General features: G+C 35.5%; 2 protein-coding genes and 1 pseudogene across 3 annotated transcripts; all 3 read right to left on the bottom strand.

Moving 5' to 3' along the window:
* Nucleotides 1-282: 282 nt before the first annotated feature.
* LOC149555703 (pentatricopeptide repeat-containing protein At2g22070-like) lies at nucleotides 283-2781 on the bottom strand. 2 transcript variants are annotated; one of them, XM_089829824.1, is made up of 3 exons: nucleotides 1313-2781; nucleotides 1061-1202; nucleotides 283-879 (listed from the first exon to the last, which is right to left on the bottom strand). In XM_089829824.1, the coding sequence occupies exon 1, from the start codon at nucleotides 2779-2781 to the stop codon at nucleotides 1633-1635; it is 1149 nt and encodes a 382-aa protein (XP_089685950.1). In that variant the 3' UTR covers nucleotides 283-879; nucleotides 1061-1202; nucleotides 1313-1632. The 2 variants fall into 2 exon arrangements, with proteins under 2 accessions (XP_089685950.1, XP_089685951.1); XM_089829825.1 differs by having other exon boundaries at nucleotides 1061-1191.
* Nucleotides 2782-2820: 39 nt separating this feature from the next.
* LOC149555702 (putative pentatricopeptide repeat-containing protein At3g13770, mitochondrial pseudogene) lies at nucleotides 2821-3460 on the bottom strand (annotated as a pseudogene).
* Nucleotides 3328-4806, bottom strand: LOC149555701 (putative pentatricopeptide repeat-containing protein At3g13770, mitochondrial). The gene is made up of 2 exons (XM_089829826.1): nucleotides 3673-4806; nucleotides 3328-3462 (listed from the first exon to the last, which is right to left on the bottom strand). The coding sequence occupies exon 1, from the start codon at nucleotides 4574-4576 to the stop codon at nucleotides 3677-3679; it is 900 nt and encodes a 299-aa protein (XP_089685952.1). The 5' UTR covers nucleotides 4577-4806; the 3' UTR covers nucleotides 3328-3462; nucleotides 3673-3676.
* Between the last annotated feature and the right edge of the window lie 19326 nt (nucleotides 4807-24132).

Genomic DNA, 24132 nt, shown 5'->3' with positions numbered 1-24132 from the left:
GATCTAAATTCTGGAATTACATAGTTTCAAAGAAAATAATTTTAAACTACATAACATTTTTAAAAATAATAAATCGTAGAACAGTCTTCTAAAAATACTTTTAAAAGCTCAGCTAAACAATACCATACAGCTAGTCAATAATTATCATTGATCTCATAATATGCCAAATATTTTATTTTAAAAATTAGATCTTAATTTCCAAGCTATAATTCGGCTCAATAGGAGCCAGCATTAGTGCAATCTCCTCTATCCAAAATACACTTAAATTATAATCAGATCAGATTTGTTTTTGTTAAATTTTATATTAAAGAAAGAGTACGTAGTATAATGATAATAAAAAATAAGGGTGGTTCAGGTCGCACCCACAAGTTTAATAAAGCAACCAACAGAAAGGGATGAAATTGAAACATTAAGCAAGCAATCATGGCTATGCCATCTGGAGGAGTAAAGTCTCAATCATGAAGCTTCCTCCAAACATCACCAAGGGTGGCATCTTCAAGTGGCTCCGAACCAATGAGAGCAGCGGCATCGTCTTCATTCTCCTTGGGGAGCTGCCCAGTGCAAACTGGAGACATGATGAAAGAATTTGGAAATGTCCAACAAGCCAGAGTTCTGCCCTGGATATGGCCGATGGTAAGGCTATGGCCATCATCCATGAATAGCAGAGCCCATGAAAATCTAAGGCATAGGACCAACAGAATGAAAACAATGATCTCCATAGTTTACCCAATCCTGTTAAGATAAGTAACAATGTCTTCACCAACACCCTCGGACTCAGGAGGAACCCATGCAACAGCGCATGGGGGTATTATCCCGGCGGCCAAACAGCTCTTGCAGATAAGCAACTTCAAATACAACCTTATTGGCTTGAACTTGAATCTGCTTAAAGACATTAGAACAAAGGATTGCTTTGGTATACATGAATTTTCTCACAATTAAGAAATAGAAAGCCATTTCTTGATCAGGATAATTGTGTTGCTTCTCTAAAATCCAATAACTTGGTTAGTTTTCAGCTATAGATAGATTAATCTGATAAAACATGCATCTTCAAACTATTTACCTGTCTCTTGTAGGGAATATCAGCACTATTGTTTGTATATTTCCTAGTAATGTTGCAGCACTCCTTCCAAAAGGAAATCTTTAACAGCTTCCAGGGATATGTTGTAGGGTACAGAAGTTCTAAAGTGAGTCCTGTGAAAGATCTATACATACTAAATTTAAATCCTTTTGACTGGAAAAAAAATGCGTAATAAATATTCATCTCCTTATTTATTGATGTCAATAATAAGAGATGGTATTGTACTCAAATTACCAAGGTGAGCTCAGCATGCAGTAAGGTGCTTTCCATAAGAGGCTAGATGGAACGTGGGCATTCGAATGCATATGCTTTCCTCGCAAATAATTCCAATATGAGATTTTTTAGAGTAGGTATATCTCCTCATTCCACCAAGGTAGAACCACTTCTTTGCAAATGCCTTTCAAAACAAAAGCATTTGCAGGACACTACCCCAGTTTCCTGATTTGTGTTTTCTGAATTTGACCGTATGAATTTTTGATATTACCAACAGTTTGGACCAAACAGCATGAGAAGAGAGAAATGCTTCCATGAAAATGCCTTCACTTACAATTCTCCTACCAATAGTCCCCGCAAGAACACACCCCATCTTTGAAATGGTGGAACCGAATGATATCCCTTATCATAATATCACGTCCAACTATCTTAGAGATAAACTTAGCAGCAGTATGACAGTCACCACATACACGGAGGTTCTTTATAATGCGAATAGTGTTCCCTGAAGGAGTGCTCATAAGTCCATAAGCAATGGCTAGCTTCTCACTGTGGTGATATAAAACTTGTTTCTTGAGCTCCTCCTCCATATCATGGAGTACAAAGCTTGTGTTTGGAACATAACCTGCATCCTCCATCTGCCCAACCAATGTCTTCAGCACTGCATAGATTTCAGCTGATTGTGGGTGTGAACTATCCTCTGACCTGAATGCATGCACTCTGTTTTTCACTTCAATCCAGCTACACCCTGGATTCTTTCTTACTTCTCTATCTTTCATCATTCTTCTCACCTTGGCTGCATCATTCCACCTGCCAGCTGCAGAATAGATGTTTGAAAGTAGCACATATGATGAAGTATTTTGAGGCTCTATACTAAAAAGCAATTCTGCAACACGCTCTCCAATCACCAAATTGCCATGAAGCCTACAAGCACTTAACAGTGTCATCCAGATACTGATATCAGGTTCAAGCGGCATTTTATGAATATAGTCATCTGCCTCTTCTAGACAGCCAGCGCGACCAAGCAGATCAATCATGCAGGCACAATGGTCCATCCTAGGCATAATGTGATGCTCATGACTCATGGAGTGAAAATATCGCCTTCCTTCCTCCACTAGACCTGCATGGCTACAAGCAGTGAGAACACCAATGTAAGTCACAGCATCTGGCCTTGTGCCCTTGAGTAACATTTGCTCAAACAGCCTTAGGGATTCAGTGCCATGCCCATGCTGGGAATAACCAGTGATCATTGCATTCCACGAGATAAGATCATGTTCAAACATGTTGTTGAAAACTTGCCGTGCATCTTCTATGCTACCACATCTGGCATACATTGTAACCAGGGAATTTGCCACATTTATATGCGATATGAATCCAATGCTGATTATGTGTGAATGGATGTGTCTGCCATATTCTAGGATGGCTAGACTAGCACATGCGCTGACAATACTTGCAAAAGTAGCCTCATCTGGCTTCAAATCAGTCTGTTGCATTTTGAAAAATAGTTCGAGAGCATCCTCATCATGTCCACCTTACACATATCCTGCAATAAGCGCATTGTAGGAGATTGCATCTCGTCTAGGCGCTTTTTCAAACAAGCCTCGAGCATAATCTGTGTTCCCAGATTTACCATATAAATCAACAAGAGCACTCGAAACAAATACATTTGACTCAAAACCAACTTTCGTAATTTTGCCATGAAGTTGTTTGCCTTCCTCAAAGGCCGGTAAACTGGAACATACACTGAGAATGCTGGCGTAAGTGAAATGATTCGGTTTCAAACCCGCTCGTTGCATTTGGAAGCCAAGCTTTAGGGTTTCCTCGCCGTAGTTATTTTGGGCATATCCTGCAAGCATTGTATTCCATGAAATTAAGTCCCGTTCCAGCATTTTATCAAACAAGTAACGCGCGTCTTTTATACTCCCACATTTAACATACATCGTCACAATTGCATTCCACACAGAAACGTCCCATTCAAATCCATTTTTTACAACTAGCGTCTTTTATACTCCCACATTTAACATACATCGTCACAATTGCATTCCACACAGAAACGTCCCATTCAAATCCATTTTTTACAACTAGCGTAAGAACCTGTACCCCAAAATCCAAATCCACTGAAATAGCACATGCACTTATAACCCCAACAAACGTCAACCTGTTTGGTTTCATACCTGCAAGAAAATTTGAAGGGAACGAAAACGTTTTACAAGTGCAGAAAAGTAGTCGAATATTTCCCTTTCTTAAGAAAACAGGGAAAATTGCAGTCTAATAGAAGCAAGGAATGAATTCAATGTAAAACCTTATACATACTTTGTAGAAACGATGTTCTTGACTTTTATACTAACCAACCCTATGGCAAATTATAACTTATAAAAATTAACCTTTTTAACCTGAAGAATGAACTTGATGAAAAAAATTTGCAGCTTCGTCAGGTCGCCCATTTTGTGCATATCCAGTAATCAACGCAGTCCAAGAAATAACATTGCGAACTGGCATTTCATCAAACACTTGGCGTGCGATCTCTATACACCCACATTTGGTATACATATCAACGAGAGCAGTCCCTACAAACACATCGAATTTCAAACCAGTTTTGATGATCTGAACATGGATTTCCTCTCCATACCCCAAAGACGCCAAACTTGCACACACACTCAACACGCTAGCAAAGGTAAACCCATCAGGTTTAAAATCCATCCTTTGCATTTGGCAGTACAAATCCAATGCCGCCTCCTTGCCAAACCCCTCCCGCGCATACCCTGAAATCATTGCACTCCATGAAACAACATTTCGTTGAGGCATTTTGTTAAACAGTTCCCTTGCATATTCCATGCGGCCAGAATTAGCATACCCAGAAAGAAAAGTGGTCCATGAACAGAAATCTCGTACTGGCATGTGCTCAAAAACTTGGCGTGCATCATCCATTCTTTCACATTTCAGATACATATCAATCAAACAGTTTACCACATAGACATAGGGTTCAAATCCAACTTTGATCAACTGGCCATGGACTGTCATTCCCTCTCCCAGGCTTCTTCTTCTAACACAATCCAGCAGTAGACGAGAATAAGTATTACCACTCACCTGAGTAAGTGCGCCATCCAAAGTATCCTCGTCGAGGCATTTTGTCAAACATTTAATAGGCAGTCTCAAATGATCCGGAATTATTTGGTTGCTTGCCAGCTTTTCTTTGAATGTCTTTTGAAGAGCAGCGAATTCGAAACTCCGTAGACTGGTTTTCTGGTAGCCATTTATCGCTCGTACCCAAAGCTTACTTTTTTGCATGCTTATGGTGTTGAAAATTGAATACTTGGCTGATCTTCATATCCACCAAATGTAATTCATGTTGTGGAAGTGGCGTCTTTTGTTTCGCTTTCACTGGTAAAGAAACAAAATGGATTGTACGTGGTTTTTCTCTTTCTGAAACGGTGTTTGAAAATTAATTTCTTCAAGGCTCTGATCAGGTTATCTTATAACCATGTTTTCGCAAATCTGGTTTTGCAGTTTTGGAAGACAATGGTTCGTTTGGTTGACACGGAAGATGACTATATATTCCACATTTGGTTGCCACTTTAGAAATTGGAATTGGAGATGTGATCAAAGTTGCCCGTCATCCAAAGAAACCCCACAATTGTCGGCCAAGAACTAAGTCACAAGATTCGAGTTCAACTACCATGAAGTTCAGATGAAGTTCGACAAAGTTAAAAAATTCAAAAAAAATCAACATTAAATTCACTTTATATAATTTATTATAATATTTTAAAAATATAAGTATATCCAATAAATGATTAAAATAGTTTGACATTACAACATAGATTCGAAATTTTCATAGAAGAATATCACATTTAAAAATAAATACAAATAAAACTGATTTTTAATTTTAAAAATATTAAATTTATAAAATAAAAAATACTAATTTAACCTATTTTTTTAAAAACACTAAAAAATTTAAATTTATTACATTTATCATTACACCTAAATTAAAATATTAATGAATAAACTATAAAAATGTCGATCAAACAACCACGGACGTTCTGCTTATATAATAAACGCATAACATAGAAACTCGCCCAATGAAAAAGTCCCCCAAAAAATTGCGGACCCCACTATATTATTAAAAAAAATCATAAAACTCAAAACTTGGTTTTAGTTTTGAATTCCACCTTTTTGTTGGAAGACGCTTCATCCAATTTTGGTCAAAAATTGGAAGTTGAAAGTGAAAACCAAGTTATAAATTTAACCAACCAAACACCCATGTTTTTCTCCAAAACCTGGTTTTAACCTAATAACCCGATTTTGGCCCTCGTCTTCCAGCAACCAAATGGGGCCCAATGGAAAAGGAGAATACAGATTCTCACGACATGATCCAATGAGGGGATTTGAGGGTTTTAGAAACATATATTATATTTGTACTAGCATTAAAAAGGAGGTGCAATGGGTTAGAAGAGATATATCATGCATCATTAACAAATTAAACTATTGTTGTTTGGAATTATCATATCTGAAATAGCTTTATTGAAAATTTTGCATAATTTTAATGTGTTCACAAATAAATAGTCCAAAAAAGAAAAATTACACAAATTTCTAAAAATTAATAATGTTATAATATTGACATATATTGTTGATTTTGAGTTAAAGTATAATATCATTTTAAATAGCATTTTCTATATTGTAAATTATTTTCATGTTATTAGTTACTTTAATGTGGTAACAAGATTTTACATTTTTTTTCTATTAGATATAAGAGTTTCAGAACAAAAAGAGCAACCAAAGTACCACCACAAAAATCAACAAGGAGGCCAAGCCTCACTAAGGAAGAACAGATTTAGTTGTACAACATAACAAAAAGAGGAGAAAGACTAGCTAACTAAGAACATCATAGTAATTGACCACCCAGGCAGTCCAACCTAAGGGACCCTCCATCCAAACAATGCTTTTATGTTCTTGAATCTGCATCAGCCTGAATAAATCATCCTTTCTAGCATTCACTTTCTTACGAATTTCTCTATTTTAGTGGAATATGTGTAAGATAGGAGTACTTCTTTATTTTTTACTTATGAAGTAAGATGTAAGTGCTCGTTATAAACTTTATAACTTACAAGAGCCCTTGCATCTTGAATTATTCAATCATTTGTATTTAATCATATGAACTTTATATTTTATATAAACAATGTGAATTTAAAATTTTTAAATATTTAAATATTTTTAAAATGTGTATTATAATATTAAACTAAAATAGCTTCCATATTATTAAATATAAATAATAATAAGATAGAATTTATTTAAAATATTAATATATAAATTCCATAACATTCCAAGACCTCTAGCAAACCTTGAGTCTCTTTGAAAAAACCTTTCTATTGAGATAATTTTACATAGTGATAATATTCATTTGATTTGAATTAATTTGAAAATTAACTTTCTAATAAGAATGAATTTTCAGCCATCAAATTCTAATTATATATGATAATAATTAAAATATTTCACAATGTAAAACAAATTAAATTCACTTTTCTAGAAGTTTGGAAATTTTAGGTGGTAGGCTTTTCTAGTGCCAAAAAAAATTAGTATGAGACATCAAACTGGCCCAAGTCTCCATCATAGCCTATCAACTAATTAATTATAAGATTGAACAAACATTTATCATGTTTAAAACTTATTGATTCTATTAAATATAATGTTATTCATATTAATATTTATTTATTACAATAGATAAAATATTTTTAAAAAGTTATCTTCTAATAAATGTGTTGGCATGTGTCAAAATTGAAATTCTAGTTGTTCTTTGTGTATTGTTTGTGGAATCAATTATGTAGGACTTTTTTTGTCAACATTTTGGATCAATCTATCATTAAGATGAAAGAGAGAAAGGAAAAGTAGACAATGATGAAGGCTGACATTAATAATGAGTTGGAAGTATAGGAAGTGTGTACACAAATGTCACTAACATTTACAACTTGTCAGTCATCTACCTCACTAGTCATGTTTGTCTTGGAAAATGTAGATGGGTAGGAAGGTTGACTTGGGCATGCGTACCTCCATTTTAGTTACGCCAGATGTACCAATAGAATCTAGTGGCTTGATAATTAATACCCTTCTTGTATGGTTATCAAGCCACTAGATGCCCATGACACAACCAATGTGCAAGAACACAAACAAAAAACTTTACACACACACACACACGTATGTACATATGTGTGTGTGTGCACGCGCGCGCGCGCGCGTGTGTGTACATACATACATATACATTTACACACACACACACACACATACATATCTATGTGTGTGCGCACGCTATTGATAGGATTGAATATGCACTTATCATGTTTTAAAAATTTCATGATTTTATTAAATCAAATTTTATATATCTATACTAATATTTAATATAATGGACAAAACATCATTTTTTTAATTTATTTTTCACTAAAGGTGTTGGCAAGTGCTAAAACCGAAATTGGATTTGTCATTAATTTTTGTATAATGATTGAAAGTTGACATTAATAGTGGATAGTAAGGATAGGAAGCATATATGGAAATTTCCTTGGCATTTACAATTTGTTTACCCACCTTGATAGTCATGTTTGTATAAGAAAATACAAGTGGGTAGGAAGGACAAACTAGGCATGTGTACTTGCAAATTAGTTGTACCATGGGCACAAGAATATGAAATGCATCTAGGACAACCTAGGTGTGTCTACTTGGAAATTTTTTGTGTCACTTTAGTATGGTTGGGTGCCTAGTACTAAATGCATCTAGGACAACCAAAATAAAAGTTGAAGAATTTGATAACTAATAGGTGAAATATAGTATGAAAAATGAAAAACAAAATCAAACAAAAGCAAGAAGCAATAAAACATAACACACAAGCAGGGAAAAGAGAGGAAATGAAGAAGCCTAATCATCTAGAACAATTTAGGAGTCTAGTAGAACAATGATAAAGAAAGAAATCTACAAGGAAGTATAATGGAAAGATGAATTATTTATTGTAATATACACACTCAACAAATTTTAAAATAGAGAAAATCTTAGAAAAATATCCTATTGGGTATGGTTCGAAGAACCCCTTTGCTAGAGTATTGCAAAGTATGTGGAAGTAAATATTACATCAAAAGAGATGAAGAAAAACCTTGGAAAGTTTGATATAAGAGATGATAAAAACATATTTCTTCGGTAACCTACAAAAAGAAAATCTTACAAATGCTATAATAAAAGATTGAGAAGGATGATTGAAAGCACAAGCGTGAACATGTAGATGAAGATATTCCAAATATTATGGAGATAGAAATACGATGTGAATGGCATGAGTCAATTGACATATAGGAAGAACTGAAAACTAAAGAAAATGATGCACAAAATGGTAATAATGAAATGTCCCTTTTCTGATTTTTGTATGATATTTCCAATCTTTAATCAGATCTTTAAGATCAAACAACTAATATCACAAAGATCCTCCAAATTTCTCAAGAAACCCCAAATCGGGTATGCCAGAAATGGTGCCAAAAGCTTCACAGCTTCACCTATTATTAATAAATCTGAAAATGGACATTTTTACAGAAATTTCAGCAGCATAACAGCCTACAAAATTACATTTCCAGATCTATATAGCCTTTACACAACAGCTCACAAATGTAGGACAAAAACTATGCTCATCAGGCTCCCGAAATTAACACAAAAATGCCCGAAAACACCACAAAAACACTAATAAACTATCTCAGAAGTTTAATCACGTCCCAATACATATATTCAGCTCTATTTGAACAGCTTAAAGTTTGAAATAAAGCAGCAACCAAAACTGATATGAAATGCTCAACTGAAAACACCAAACTCATGCAAAAAACACACCCAAAAACCCACAAATCTACACTGTTCAGCACAAAGGCAAACTCTGTATGAGCATGCACATGGAATGGCTTCAAACTCCCGTCCTTAGCCTTCCTGGAAACATGCAAACTCCCATTTTTGGGTCTCCCTGGAAACCTACAAACTCTCGTTCTTGGGTCTCCTTCTCCACAGGTTTGGCAGCCTCTGAAGAATAACAAAGAATGAGCGAAAATCAAGTTCTAGAATGTGCCCAAAATGCCTCCAAACCCCCTTAAAAGAGGGCATAAATGTAACTCACGTCAAAGAGAGGTTAATGAAACATATTTTAATAATAATTTTCATTTATTAGTCCAACGGTTTCCAAAGATTAACCCCCTTTTTTCGAAACTTCACTTTCTTAGGCCTGGCCTGCCTTAGCAAAGATTATTATTTTTTAATTATTTGAAAAGGGGACATGACAAGTCCTCCCCTCCCAAACATTGCTTGTCCTCAAGCAATGGTTGAACAATAAACCAATCAATCCACCTGGATCCCAAATGTAGTCATGAACTATACTACTACCAATTAACACAGGCTCCTGCAATATCCTCTGCAATATGACCAAGAGGAATCCATAATCAAACTGACAATTATAGCTCAACCAAACTCCGAAATCACCACTACCACAATTAAAAACCCATGAGGCACAAACTCTTAGAACATCAGAACCCAAGCAAAGTGGACAAATCAAACTACCAACACAGTAAATACCATCAATGCATCCCATTGGCCTATACGGAATGCACAATCCAACTCTGCAACAATGGTGAATGCTCTCGAATGAAACTGTACCAAGTATGGAGAATCCACACACTGTACAAATCCTGCAGTCAACACAACTTTGCAAATCACCGGCCACTATCTCATAACCATAACTACCATGCACCCCTGATGGTGAAAAGCCATCACAAGATAAATAGCAAGAATTGGAACCCAAACCAAATCTTCCTGCCATCAACTCCTCAACACAAGGATCAAATGCTAACTGATGTACATACCTTGCAATATAATGTTGATAAAAAAAACCAACCTTAGTCAACAACTCACCATGAACAAGTGATACAACCCACTGTGACTGATCACCAGCTAAGTCAGGAGATGTCATAGCCAAAGGAGTAGAATCAATAACAACACCCGCTGAAGCATCACTCTGAAACTCCTGCTCTAAGTCATGTATTATCAAGTTGTCAACTGTAGAACCTATCGCCATGTCATGCCCATCACAACTCTCATCTTGAGGCATCAAATTGTCCCATAACTGATGATAAGCACTAGGAACCAAAGTACATCTCTGTATCATTATCTCATCAACATGGTCATCAAAGGTAAATTGATGAGCATACCTCACAGTGTAATGCCGATAGAATGCACCAATCTCAGTCAGTGGCTCAGACTGTAATCCAGATGAAACTAACTACAATTGATCATTAACCATGTTGGAACTAACTACTACCTTCGAAGATATCACCAAGGGAGTAGTGTTACTAGTAGGAACCATACCAACTGCTGACTCACCAACATCACACATGATCTTTGATAAATCTCTAGTCTCTGTGCCATCAATACTAGAGGCCACCACCATGTCAGGCATACAACAATCTACTACAACACCCAACTCAACTGAACCTAACTCTAGTGGGAATGAACCTGATATTCCAATGTTAGCATCAAGAATGGATGCATCCCCATCTCCACTGTCTCTGGACATTTTTACAGAAATTTCAGCAACATAACAACCTACAAAATTACATTTCCAGATCTATATAGCCTTTACACAACATCTCACAAATGTAAGACAAAAACTATGCTCATCGGGCTCCCAAAATTAACACAAAAATGCCCGAAAACACCACAAAAACACTAATAAACTATCTCAGAAGTTTAATCACGTCCCAATACATATATTCAGCTCTATTTGAACAGCTTAAAGTCTGAAATACAGCAGCAACCAAAACTGATATGAAATGCTCAACTGAAAACACCAAACTCATGCAAAAAACACACCCAAAAACCCACAAATCTACATTGTTCAGCACAAAGGCAAACTCTGTATGAGCATGCACATGGAATGGCTTCAAACTCCCATCCTTAGCCTTCCTGGAAACCTGCAAACTCCCATTCTTGGGTCTCCCTGAAAACCTGCAAACTCCCGTTCTTGGGTCTCCTTCTCCACAGGTTTGGCAGCCTCTGAAGAATAACAAAGAATGAGCGAAAATCAAGTTTTGGAATGTGCCCAAAATGCCTCCAAACCCCCTTAAAAGAGGGCATAAATGTAACTCACGTCCAAGAGAGGTTAATGAAACATATTTTAATAATAATTTTTATTTATTAGTCCAACGGTTTCCAAAGATTAACCCCCTTTTTCCAAAACTTCACTTTCTTGGGCCTGGCCTGCCTTAGCAAAGATTATTATTTTTTAATTATTTGAAAAGGGGACATGACAAGTCCTCCCCTCCCAAACATTGCTTTTCCTCAAGCAATGGTTGAACAATAAACCAATCAATCCACCTGGATCCCAAATGTAGTCATGAACTATACTACTACCAATTAACACAGGCTCCTGCAATATCCTATGCAATATGACCAAGAGGAATCCATAATCAAACTGACAATTATAGTTCAACCAAACTCCGAAATCACCACTACCACAATCAAAAACCCATGAGGCACAAACTCTTAGAACATCAGAACCCAAGCAAAGTGGACAAATCAAACTACCAACACAGTAAATACCATCAACGCATCCCACTGGCCTATACGGAATGCACAATCCAACTCTGCAACAATGGTGAATGCTCTCGAATGAAACTGTACCAAGTATGGAGAATCCACACACTGTACAAATCCTGCAGTCAACACAACTTTGCAAATCACCGGCCACTATCTCATAACCATAACTACCATGCACCCCTGATGGTGAAAAGCCATCACAAGATAAATAGCAAGAATTGGAACCCAAACCAAATCTTCCTGCCATCAACTCCTCAACGCAAGGATCAAATGCTAACTGATGTACATACCTTGCAATATAATGTTGATAAAAAAAACCAACCTTAGTCAACAACTCACCATGAACAAGTGATACAACCCACTGTGACTGATCACCAGCTAAGTCAGGAGATGTCATAGCCAAAGGAGTAGAATCAATAACAACACCCACTGAAGCATCACTCTGAAACTCCTGCTCTAAGTCATGTATTATCAAGCTGTCAACTATAGAACCTATCGCCATGTCATGCCCATCACAACTCTCATCTTGAGGCATCAAATTGTCCCATAACTGATGATAAGCACTAGGAACCAAAGTACATCTCTGTATCATTATCTCATCAACATGGTCATCAAAGGTAAATTGATGAGCATACCTCACAGTGTAATGCCGATAGAATGCACCAATCTCAGTCAGTGGCTCAGACTGTAATCCAGATGAAACTAACTACAATTGATCATTAACCATGTTGGAACTAACTACTACCTTCGAAGATATCACCAAGGGAGTAGTGTTACTAGTAGGAACCATGCCAACTGCTGACTCACCAACATCACACATGATCTTTGATAAATCTCTAGTCTCTGTGCCATCAATACTAGAGGCCACCACCATGTCAGGCATACAACAATCTGCTACAACACCCAACTCAACTGAACCTAACTCCAGTGGGAATGAACCTGATATTCCAATGTTAGTATCAAGAATGGATGCATCCCCATCTCCACTGTCTCTGGACATTTTTACAGAAATTTCAGCAGCATAACAGCCTACAAAATTACATTTCCAGATCTATATAGCCTTTACACAACATCTCACAAATGTAGGACAAAAACTATGCTCATCGGGCTCCCGAAATTAACACAAAAATGCCCGAAAACACCACAAAAACACTAATAAACTATCTCAGAAGTTTAATCACGTCCCAATACATATATTCAGCTCTATTTGAACAGCTTAAGTCTGAAATACAGCAGCAACCAAAACTGATATGAAATGCTCAACTGAAAACACCAAACTCATGCAAAAAACACACCCAAAAACCCACAAATCTACACTGTTCAGCACAAAGGCAAACTCTTTATGAGCATGCACATGGAATGGCTTCAAACTCCCGTCCTTAGCCTTCCTGGAAACCTGCAAACTCTCATTCTTGGGTCTCCCTGGAAACCTGCAAAATCCCGTTCTTGGGTCTCCTTCTCCACAGGTTTGGCAGCCTCTGAAGAATAACAAAGAATGAGCGAAAATCAAGTTCTGGAATGTGCCCAAAATGCCTCCAAACCCCCTTAAAAGAGGGCATAAATGTAACTCACGTCCAAGAGAGGTTAATGAAACATATTTTAATAATAATTTTCATTTATTAGTCCAATGGTTTCCAAAGATTAACCCCCTTTTTCTGAAACTTCACTTTCTTGGGCCTGGCCTGCCTTAGCAAAGATTATTATTTTTTAATTATTTGAAAAGGGGACATGACAAGTCCTCCCCTCCCAAACATTGCTTTTCCTCAAGAAATGGTTGAACAATAAACCAATCAATCCACCTGGATCCCAAATGTAGTCATGAACTATACTACTACCAATTAACACAGGCTCCTGCAATATCCTCTGCAATATGACCAAGAGGAATCCATAATCAAACTGACAATTATAGCTCAACCAAACTCCGAAATCACCACTACCACAATCAAAAACCCATGAGGCACAAACTCTTAGAACATCAGAACCCAAGCAAAGTGGACAAATCAAACTACCAACACAGTAAATACCATCAACGCATCCCACTGGCCTATACGGAATGCACAATCCAACTCTGTAACAATGGTGAATGCTCTCGAATGAAACTGTACCAAGTATGGAGAATCCACACACTGTACAAATCCTGCAGTCAACACAACTTTGCAAATCACCGGCCACTATCTCATAACCATAACTACCATGCACCCCTAATGGTGAAAAGCCATCACAAGATAAATAGCAAGAATTGGAACCCAAACCAAATCTTCCTGCCATCAACTCCTCAACACAAGGATCAAATGCTAACTGATGTACATACCTTGCAATATAATGTTGATAAAAAAAACCAACCTTAGTCAACAACTCACCATGAACAAGTGATACAACCCACTATGATTGATCACCAGCTAAGTCAGGAGATGTCATAGCCAAAGGAGTAGAATCAATAACAACACCCGTTGAAGCATCACTCTGAAACTCCTACTCTAAGTCATGTATTATCAAGCTGTCAACTGTAGAACCTATCGCCATGTCATGCCCATCACAACTCTCATCTTGAGGCATCAAATTGTCCCATAACTGATGATAAGCACTAGGAACCAAAGTACATCTCTGTATCATTATCTCATCAACATGGTCATCAAAGGTAAATTGATGAGCATACCTCATAGTGTAATGCCGATAGAATGCACCAATCTCAGTTAGTGGCTTAGACTATAATCCAGATGAAACTAACTGCAATTGATCATTAACCATGTTGGAACTAACTACTACCTTTGAAGATATCACCAAGGGAGTAGTGTTACTAGTAGGAACCATGCCAACTGCCGACTCACCAACATCACACATGATCTTTGATAAATCTCTAGTCTCTGTGCCATCAATACTAGAGGCCACCACCATGTCAGGCATACAACAATCTGCTACAACACCCAACTCAACTGAACCTAACTCTAGTGGGAATGAACCTGATATTCCAATGTTAGTATCAAGAATGGATGCATCCCCATCTCCACTGTCTCTGGACATTTTTACAGAAATTTCAGCAGCATAACAGCCTACAAAATTACATTTCCAGATCTATATAGCCTTTACACAACATCTCACAAATGTAGGACAAAAACTATGCTCATCGGGCTCCCAAAATTAACACAAAAATGCCCGAAAACACCACAAAAACACTAATAAACTATCTCAAAAGTTTAATCACGTCCCAATACATATATTCAGCTCTATTTGAACAGCTTAAAGTCTGAAATACAGCAGCAACCAAAACTGATATGAAATGCTCAACTGAAAACACCAAACTCATGCAAAAAACACACCCAAAAACCCACAAATCTACACTGTTCAGCACAAAGGCAAACTCTGTATGAGCATGCACATGGAATGGCTTCAAACTCCCGTCCTTAGCCTTCCTGGAAACCTGCAAACTCCTGTTCTTGGGTCTCCCTGGAAACCTGCAAACTCCCGTTCTTGGGTCTCCTTCTCCACAGGTTTGGCAGCCTCTGAAGAATAACAAAGAATGAGCGAAAATCAAGTTCTGGAATGTGCCCAAAATGCCTCCAAACCCCCTTAAAAGAGGGCATAAATGTAACTCATGTCCAAGAGAGGTTAATGAAACATATTTTAATAATAATTTTCATTTATTAGTCCAACGGTTTCCAAAGATTAACCCCCTTTTTCCGAAACTTCACTTTCTTGGGCCTGGGCTGCCTTAGCAAAGATTATTATTTTTTAATTATTTGAAAAGGGGACATGACAAATAAGGCTTTTGGTAGCTACCCCTAAGAATCCTAGGGATGTGCATAGGAACTACTCTAGAAATTAGATCATTGGAGATAAGAATAGAGGTGTCATCACAAGAAGTAAAGTTGTTGCAGAGAAGGTTAACTTATGTTTAATTTAAAAAATGAATTGTAAAAAATGAAGAAATCTTGTAGTGATCAAAATTGGATGAAAGTTATGAAAGAAGAACTTGATCAAATCGTGAAGCATCAAACTTTGGTATTAGATCCCAGAGTAGCTAAGAAGAATGTACTTAAGAAAAGGTGGGTATTCTAGAACAAGTTAGATGTAGATGGACAGATATTGAGAAACGAAAAAAAAAAAAAAAAGACTTATTTGCAATGGTTACACATAGGTGGAAGGAATGCTTCTCTAACAAGAATAAACACACAATTAGAGTGTTTTTGGATTTTTCAACACACAATGACTTAAAGGTATATCAAATAGATGTGAGATCTTCATTTTTAAATGGGGACATTAAAGAAATATGCATAGAGAAATTGGAAGGATTCGAGATATTAGATTATGTGGACATGTTTTGCAAGTTAACAAAGTCATTACATGGGTTGAAGGCAGCTCCCAAAGCTTTGTATGTAAACCTTGACAAAAATTTGCTTAAGCAAGGATTCCAAAACGGTGTTGCTAATATTAAACTATATTTATATAAAGTTGAATCAAATGATATCTTGATTTTATTTGTCTAGATGGATGATATAATCTTTAGAGGAAATGTTGAGCGTACCAAATTTGCCAATGAGATACAAGGATAGTTTCAAATGTTTATGATTGGGAAAATGAATTTCTTTGTTGGCTTGCAATTTAATTGGAAAAGTTAAGGTATCTTTAAATTTCATAATCAAAGTATGTTTGTATAATCCTATATTATAAGCATTTAGCTCATGCTCAAATTTAGGAACATTTTGTGCCTGGTTTAGTGTATTTTATAGGATAGGACTTCATATGGTAGTAAAAGGATACCTAAATTCAAATATAGATATTCCAACCCTTAAAAGCTTTCTTTAACTTGAGGATATCCCTTACTTTTTGGTATGTTTTCTCCTTTTCCATCCATCCCATAATTCTCTTTCTCACTTAGGACCTGTATCCACTTATATTTTGGCCTTCATGATCTAATCCAATCTTAAATGAGTTATCCTCATAAATCTTGCACTTACTTTATCTCCCTAGCACCTAGATCAAATTTGGACCTATTTTTCTAGGAAAAAGTTGTCATGCCAACCTGTCCCTAGGATAGGTCATTATTGGAGATTTGTCCCCAAGGAATTGGGCCCAAATTTTTCTTGAAGTCCTATCCCAAGATTTTGGACGGAAATCAAGATCACTAGTCAGACTACTTAGGTTTAACTCCCTAAAACGATGTATGGTTTATATAACCCCCATTTCTCTTTATTTTATCCATACATTGTGCATTGATGAATCCATTATTAAGCATCTATTATTTCCAACTAATTCTAGTGTAAAGTTTTTAAGATATCAAGTTTTGACATATCCTTGGGAATACATTGAGTTTTGACCTATCCCTACCATATTTGACTAAAATTTATGGAGTAGGTATGTTTTATCTTTTAACTTTAATTTATTTCACTTTAAACTCATTATTAGTTCATATAATTTTGTTTCTATCAACTTTTAGAAAATTACTTGAAGATTTATTTGTATCCCTTAATCATTCTTCCAATTGTGACAATCACATGTTAAGGAGGGATATATCATATTTCTAGTTAGAACTTGAGTCAACTCTTGAGCCTAATGGGGACATTTTTCCTTCCTAATGTGGAAATTGAAAAGTGGGGAGTAGTTTACATTATAATATAGCTTCCCATTACCCACTATACAATGTCAAAGATATGTTGAAGAAGTTTGGAATGGAAAATGTTAGACTTGTATGTAGTCCTATGATTACTAACAATAAATTGAGAAAATAGATTATCTCCTAAGGATGAACAAAGAAAATATAGATCAATTATTAGTGAAATTTTATACCTCATTTCTACTAGACAAGATATCATGCATGTTATTTTATTGTAGGTATAATTAGCAAGGTCCCATGAAAACACGTGTTCTTTCTACAAAAATAACTTTTCGATATTTGAAAGGAACACAATAATAAGGACTATGCTATCCCAAAAAATTGGACTTCACTTTGATGTCTTATATTGATGTTGGCTGGGCTATATGTTTGGATGAAAAGAGCAGTACTAGTGGAGGCACATTTTTCTTTGAACCCCACTTGCTTGGTTGAGTAAGAAATAGAATTCAATATCCTTATCTACCATTGATGTTAAATATATTGTTCCTACCTCTTGTCACACAGAGATACTATGGATGAAACAAATATTGAAAGATACTTGAATAATAAATGATGAAACCACTTCTATCTTATGTGACAATACCCATAGAATAATAATTTCAAAGATCTTAGAACTATGTTCAAGGGAAAAACATATTTCAATCCAATACTATTTTCCAAGAGAAAATGTTTTGGAGAATGAGGTAAAACTTGAGTATGTACCTACAAAAGAGAAAATTGCTAAAAAAATTATTAAGGAACTTCCTACGGATACTTTGAGTGTCTTTGAGATAATTTGCGAGTAATTTCCCCTCCTAATAAGAGCCAAATGCATATGGATGTGCATTAGTCTAGTAGTGAACTTCAAGAAAATCTTTTATTTGGAGTAATGATTGCAGTTTCCTCTTATGGGGAGCTATGTGAGATGATATGTATATATTAAGGAGAGATGATCAAACCTAAGAAATATGAAAGGTCTTTGAAAAGGATATATGGACCATTGATTAGTCAGATAGCTTGTTTACAAGATTTTGGAGTTGTTGTGTGAAAACCTTGACATGAGGCCTAATTGGGGTTTTTAGGGCTACTAGGACTCTCATGAGCAATTTAGAGTTCCATGAAATGGGTTTGTGAGACAAAGCCCAAGATTGCTAGAGAAGTTCATATCAAACATGTGGAAGACATTTTGAAGGATACTAGATTTTGCATTGGAGTTCATGCTTTACCTTGCAAGATAGCAAGAAATGCCTAGCTAAGAGTCTAGGTGAGTTAAGAGTGAAAACTTGTAATTACAGTAGTAATTGATGTAATAGATCATGTAGAAGAGGATAATTGTGAGAGATCCTCTTGGGAATAGGGTCAAGTAGTAACCCTATAAGCTTAGAAGAATCCTTGAAGAGTTTAGGTATTGAGACCTAGACTAGGAGTTTTTGGATTTTATTACATCACTAGATTAATATAAAATTCTAGTTTTATGTTATATATTATAGGATAAAACTAGGTTAATATAAAATATTGGTAGCTAAGACACCAACACACTAGTAAAGATAAATTGTTAATTAGAGAAGTAATTTTGACACATGCAAGGTATATAGGCTAAATTAATTATTATTAATTTGTTGTCATTTGTTGAGATAAATTATTATTGTGTGTTAAGCTCAAGTAGACTCAAACATAAGACCTCCCTAGGATCATATATTACCAACATTCATATAATGACAAAGTCCATTTGCATGACTAAACATAATGAAATTGTGTACCTTATAAACATGAGTCAAAAGGGTGAATTTGGAATCAATATTATAACCCACATGGATTTTAAATAAATTGAAATTATTTGTACAATTGACTATATGCATGGCATATGTGAATCATCAATAGGGCGTTCCATAAAATTTTAGTAGAAATCAAAGGAGGATAATGATTCAAATTTTGAGGGTTCTTCTAACAATGTATTTTAATTTTTTTGATACATTCCTCATTTAGAAAGAAGATGACACTAATAATCACAAGGATAAGGCCTCATTGGGGAACTTTAGGATCTGATTTCATGGAAAAAAAGGTCCCACAAAATAATTTAATGAAATTGTTAAAAGTGTTATTTGAAATCTTTACCTAAAAAATAGTAGACCATGCTTTTAAAGATTTCACATTTGAGCGAGTAAAATTTGGGGAGGCCTAGAAATTGCCTCACTAGCTTTCAAATTTGCTTGTCATGCATCTAGTATTCTATATTCTTATAAGAGAAGAAATAGAAATAAAATGATATTTAACACTTATTATTTTATTCACATCTTTCTTCATGAGACCATCAAATTTTATAAAGATTGGAGCTTAAACTTTTACGTTGAACAATACTACTATATTCATAGACTATTAATTTTAAAATATTTTAAAATATTTTAAGTAGCATCCTTTACTTTTTAAATGTAAAACCTTTTTGTACAAGACCTTATCCTATTTAAAAAGACAAATAATTATATTTAACTTCATTTTTCAATGTTTTCTCTAAAATTTGAAAAATATCAATTGATTGAGCTATTGATTTGATAATTATGAGCTTTACAAATACATTTACTCTTATTTAATATCATAAAGATTTATTGATATATCAAAAATCTATAAACTTGATACATCTCCTAAAATTAATGGTGAACTATAATGCTAGTAGGGGAAGATCACCATTATAACTAACTTCGAGCATTGTTATAGCTCTTCCATAGGACACAAATTCATACTTTGTGTTTGTATTGAAAAAATGCAAATTATAATACAAGGAAAATATGGTAATAAAGAGAAGCCCGAGCTACAAATATTTATAGCTCCACAATTATCGAATTACATATAGCAAGCTAACTAGACACGAGACTGTTGGAAATATTCTTAACAATGCTAAGTTATTGAGAGGGGAGGGGTGAATAAGTAACTTCTAAAACTTCAACAATTATAATTCTTAATCCAACAGTCCAACTAGCATTTAATTCTTCACATATAATCTGATCTAATTGCATGCATAAGAAACTAAAAACATGAAAGCATTCATAACACTTTGACACAGAGATTTGGTGACCCAAAAAGCTTCCAAATAGAAAGTAAAACTGAGGTGGGGATGATACACACAAGCTTTAGTACTGCAGTATAAATTTGGTCAGTTAAAGCTTACATTGATCACTTTTGATGATCTGCCCTATTAGGGGCAATAAGGATTGCTAGGTCCACCTTGTGAAAGGATTTACAAACATATAATGAAGTATGCACTCAGTAAAGAGATTTAAAAAAGACTCTTAGGTCTACCTTGTTAAAGGATTTGACTAATCCACCTGTTAGGATGGAGTAGCAGTTGATCTCTAATCTGCAACTTGGTTTGCTAAATGAGATTCCTTTAAGTGTACAAATTACCTTGCTATGATAGATATGTCTTTGTTGCTCCTTATACTGTTGTAGCCTTTGTAATTTGCTCATTTTTCTCTTCTCTAATTATTTGATTACATTGCATTCACACATACACACTTACACACTTGGATATGATACAATTCATTACATATATACCAATCCAATTATATAAATTACAAAGTTGGCTACTACACAAGTTTACACAAATATCACAAAGTTGGCTCAAGTGTAGACACTCAAGTTCTAAAGACTAACTCGGTGAAATTCGGATACTCGACATCCACTATCAATGCTCGACATCATCATGCACTTAGTAGACATAGAAGCTCAGTCCATACTGATCACTTCCAAGTAGTCTTAAACTTGGTCTACATTGGTGACTCGATAGATACTGTGAAACTCATCATATAAACTGAGTCTCTTGGTTTACATTGTATGACTCGGTAAACACTATCTCCTCGAGCTTGGTATAAACTGAGTCACTTGATTAACACTGAGTAGCTCGGTTAACACTGGACTTGCATCACATAAACTACGAACTCGATAAGCACTGAACATCTTAGTTTGCCCTAGTAAACTCAGCATACACTGAGATGCATGGCTTACATTGTTGATCTTCATTATAACTATAACTGCTCGGTAAACACTAGAATTTGTCCAAAGGACTTAGTAGCAACTGCAGAACTTGGTGGTAACTGAAATGCTTGGTAAACACTGTTAACTATACAATAAGCTCAGTAGTTATTTACAATCTAAATAAGTGTATGTCACTAATAAAAAAACTTGACTAATATGTCAACAATCTCCCCCTTTGGCATTAGTGACAAAAACACTTATCAGCCAAAACTAAATTCAAAAAGTTTCCTACATAACTTTATCCATCACCTAGTGATTCTTAGCTCGATATAGTATACTATTTTTTAGATTTTTCAAAATTGATTTTGTAAGATATATAGCTGTACATGGTAAGGTTCTTTCATATAGTATACTATACATCTTCTTGATGCATACAACATATAGTTACTGTACATACCTTTCTCCCCCGTGGCTTTTACAACTTATTACATTTTATCCCCCATACCTTTTTATATCTTTGTCGATTTGTTTCCTCCTATACATCTTTCTCATATCTTCTTATTCACAGTATACTCCCCCTATACATATATCTTTCTCCCCCTTTTTGACATTAATGCCAAATATTTATTCTAATTATTTACATGTTAATGCCAAAATGAGATAGAAATTCTGAATGTACCTTGAGTATAATTGCTAAGTTTTTGTCTCAGTCCTCTTGCAAGACCTTACTTTTGTGTAGTGCAATAATATTGATCTCGAATTTCAACTCCATGTCTGTGACATTGCTAATTAATTTCCATTCCTCTATTGCCCCATTCTGCTAGGGTTTTCTTTTTAAATTTATCCCAACCTAGGGTTTTGGTCGTTTTTGTTTTGCTAACATTGGGAGACCAGTGATTCAATGAATCATCTTCTTTGTGATCAATATTGGTTACTCCAACCACAACTACCCATTATGCACCCAACTAAGGATAAACCTAATCCATTTTACTTGAAATTCATGGGGCATGTGAGGGATGTGAGTTAACCCTTTAGTTTCCAAGTGTTGGTGCTCGGGTTTCAAAACTCCTTATACACATAGTTTATCTAGGGCATCATCCATTTCCAAAGTGCTAATCTCTTAAATAACACATTTAAAGTGAGTGAATATCATTGATCAACAATACCTTTGGAGGGATTTGAGACTACGCTCCACTCAAATCTAGGGTTTTGGTGATTGTAGGGGTGAGCTTGAAGTCTAGTGCCTTCCATTCACCACGAATTGACATATCTAATCCTCGCTTTTCCTTCTTGCTACTGGATGCCATCTCCACTTGGTAGGGTTTGAGAGAATTTGAAAATTTTCATAGAAAATTCACTCAAATCGCTTGGATGCTTTGAAGATCGCACTTTGCAATAGCTCTCGATAATTTCACGTTAAGAATGACTTCGATTCCATTCTTGTTATCAAATTTTGCCATAAATGCTCAATACGAAAGGTAGATCAATTGACATCATGTTGACAGACTGCCATCCACTTCTTTGCATTAAACACTCGGTGAAGTCTTCATGACTCGGTAACCATATGTATCTTCATTACTCCCGACCTCGATTGGTAAAGTCTGTGACCTAACCTCACTCGGTAGAGAAGATAACTCGGTAGACACTAGTACCCTTTTACTTGATGATCCCTTTGTATCTTGAATACAGATATGGATCATTTTGTTATTTCAATCTAAAACTGTTTTGGATGTCTTCTTTGATAGCCTAGTTCTAGTTCCTCCTTTGAGAACTTAAGTAGAAATGGTAGAGTCACCCAATTCTTGAGTGACTTGATCACCATTTCTTGGACTTGTATTCTTGGTAGACTTTGAAACCCATTGATGTCTCATCTGTTTTCAGATGTTATCAACTTTTTCCTTCTTCTCATCTTCAATTCTACCAATATTCACATAGTTCTTAGCAAGATGACCAAGTTCTATACAAATGAAACATATTTTAGTGGTATCTCTTTTCCTCAAATGATGCTTTGCACAATTCATTCCAATATGTCCAAATTCTCCACAATACTGACATCTGCACGAGGTGTTGTAGTCCCAACCAAATATTGCTTTCATAATTTGCTTTGGTGGATTCAATGTCTTGGTTTTGCATTCTGATGACTTGTGTCCATGTTTCTTACACTTGTGACATTTGCCTTCAAATATGGGTTTCTCTTTGCATTTATTAGCCTTATGACCACGCTTATTGCAATTGTAGCATTTTCCATTGCTCCAACATTTGTTTGATGTGGACCTATCTTACCATAGTGATTGCAAATAGGTCTTTGATTTTTTTGAGCTCCTTGCTTGGATGATTCTCCTTCTTCTATATATCCAATTCCTACTTTTCCCTTTTTTCTATAGAGATTTTGCTCATTCAATTGATTCATGTTTTCTTGGGATTTCATCATTCTTCCATTGACTTGCCTTTCAGAGTTTAGATCATTTCACAATCTTTCATTTTCAGATCTTAGGCTCATGATTTCTTCACTTGCATTGAAGAGCTGATCAATGAGGTCTGCTTGCTAAAGGGATTGGTGCTAGATTTCATTTTTCTTTCCTTCCATCTCTTCTTTTATCTTGTTCTTCTGCTCCATGACTTCACATAGCCTTATTGACTAAATTTCTTGTTCTCTTCTTAGTTTTCTTACTTCTTTTTGCAGGGAACCATT

This window comes from Cupressus sempervirens, chromosome 5, assembly GCF_028749045.1.
Source record: "Cupressus sempervirens isolate cs-2001-9-10 chromosome 5, ASM2874904v1, whole genome shotgun sequence".
NCBI classification, from domain to species: domain Eukaryota; kingdom Viridiplantae; phylum Streptophyta; class Pinopsida; order Cupressales; family Cupressaceae; genus Cupressus; species Cupressus sempervirens.
Note: the sequence above shows the minus strand (reverse complement) of the source record. Positions and strands in the feature narration are given on the sequence as shown.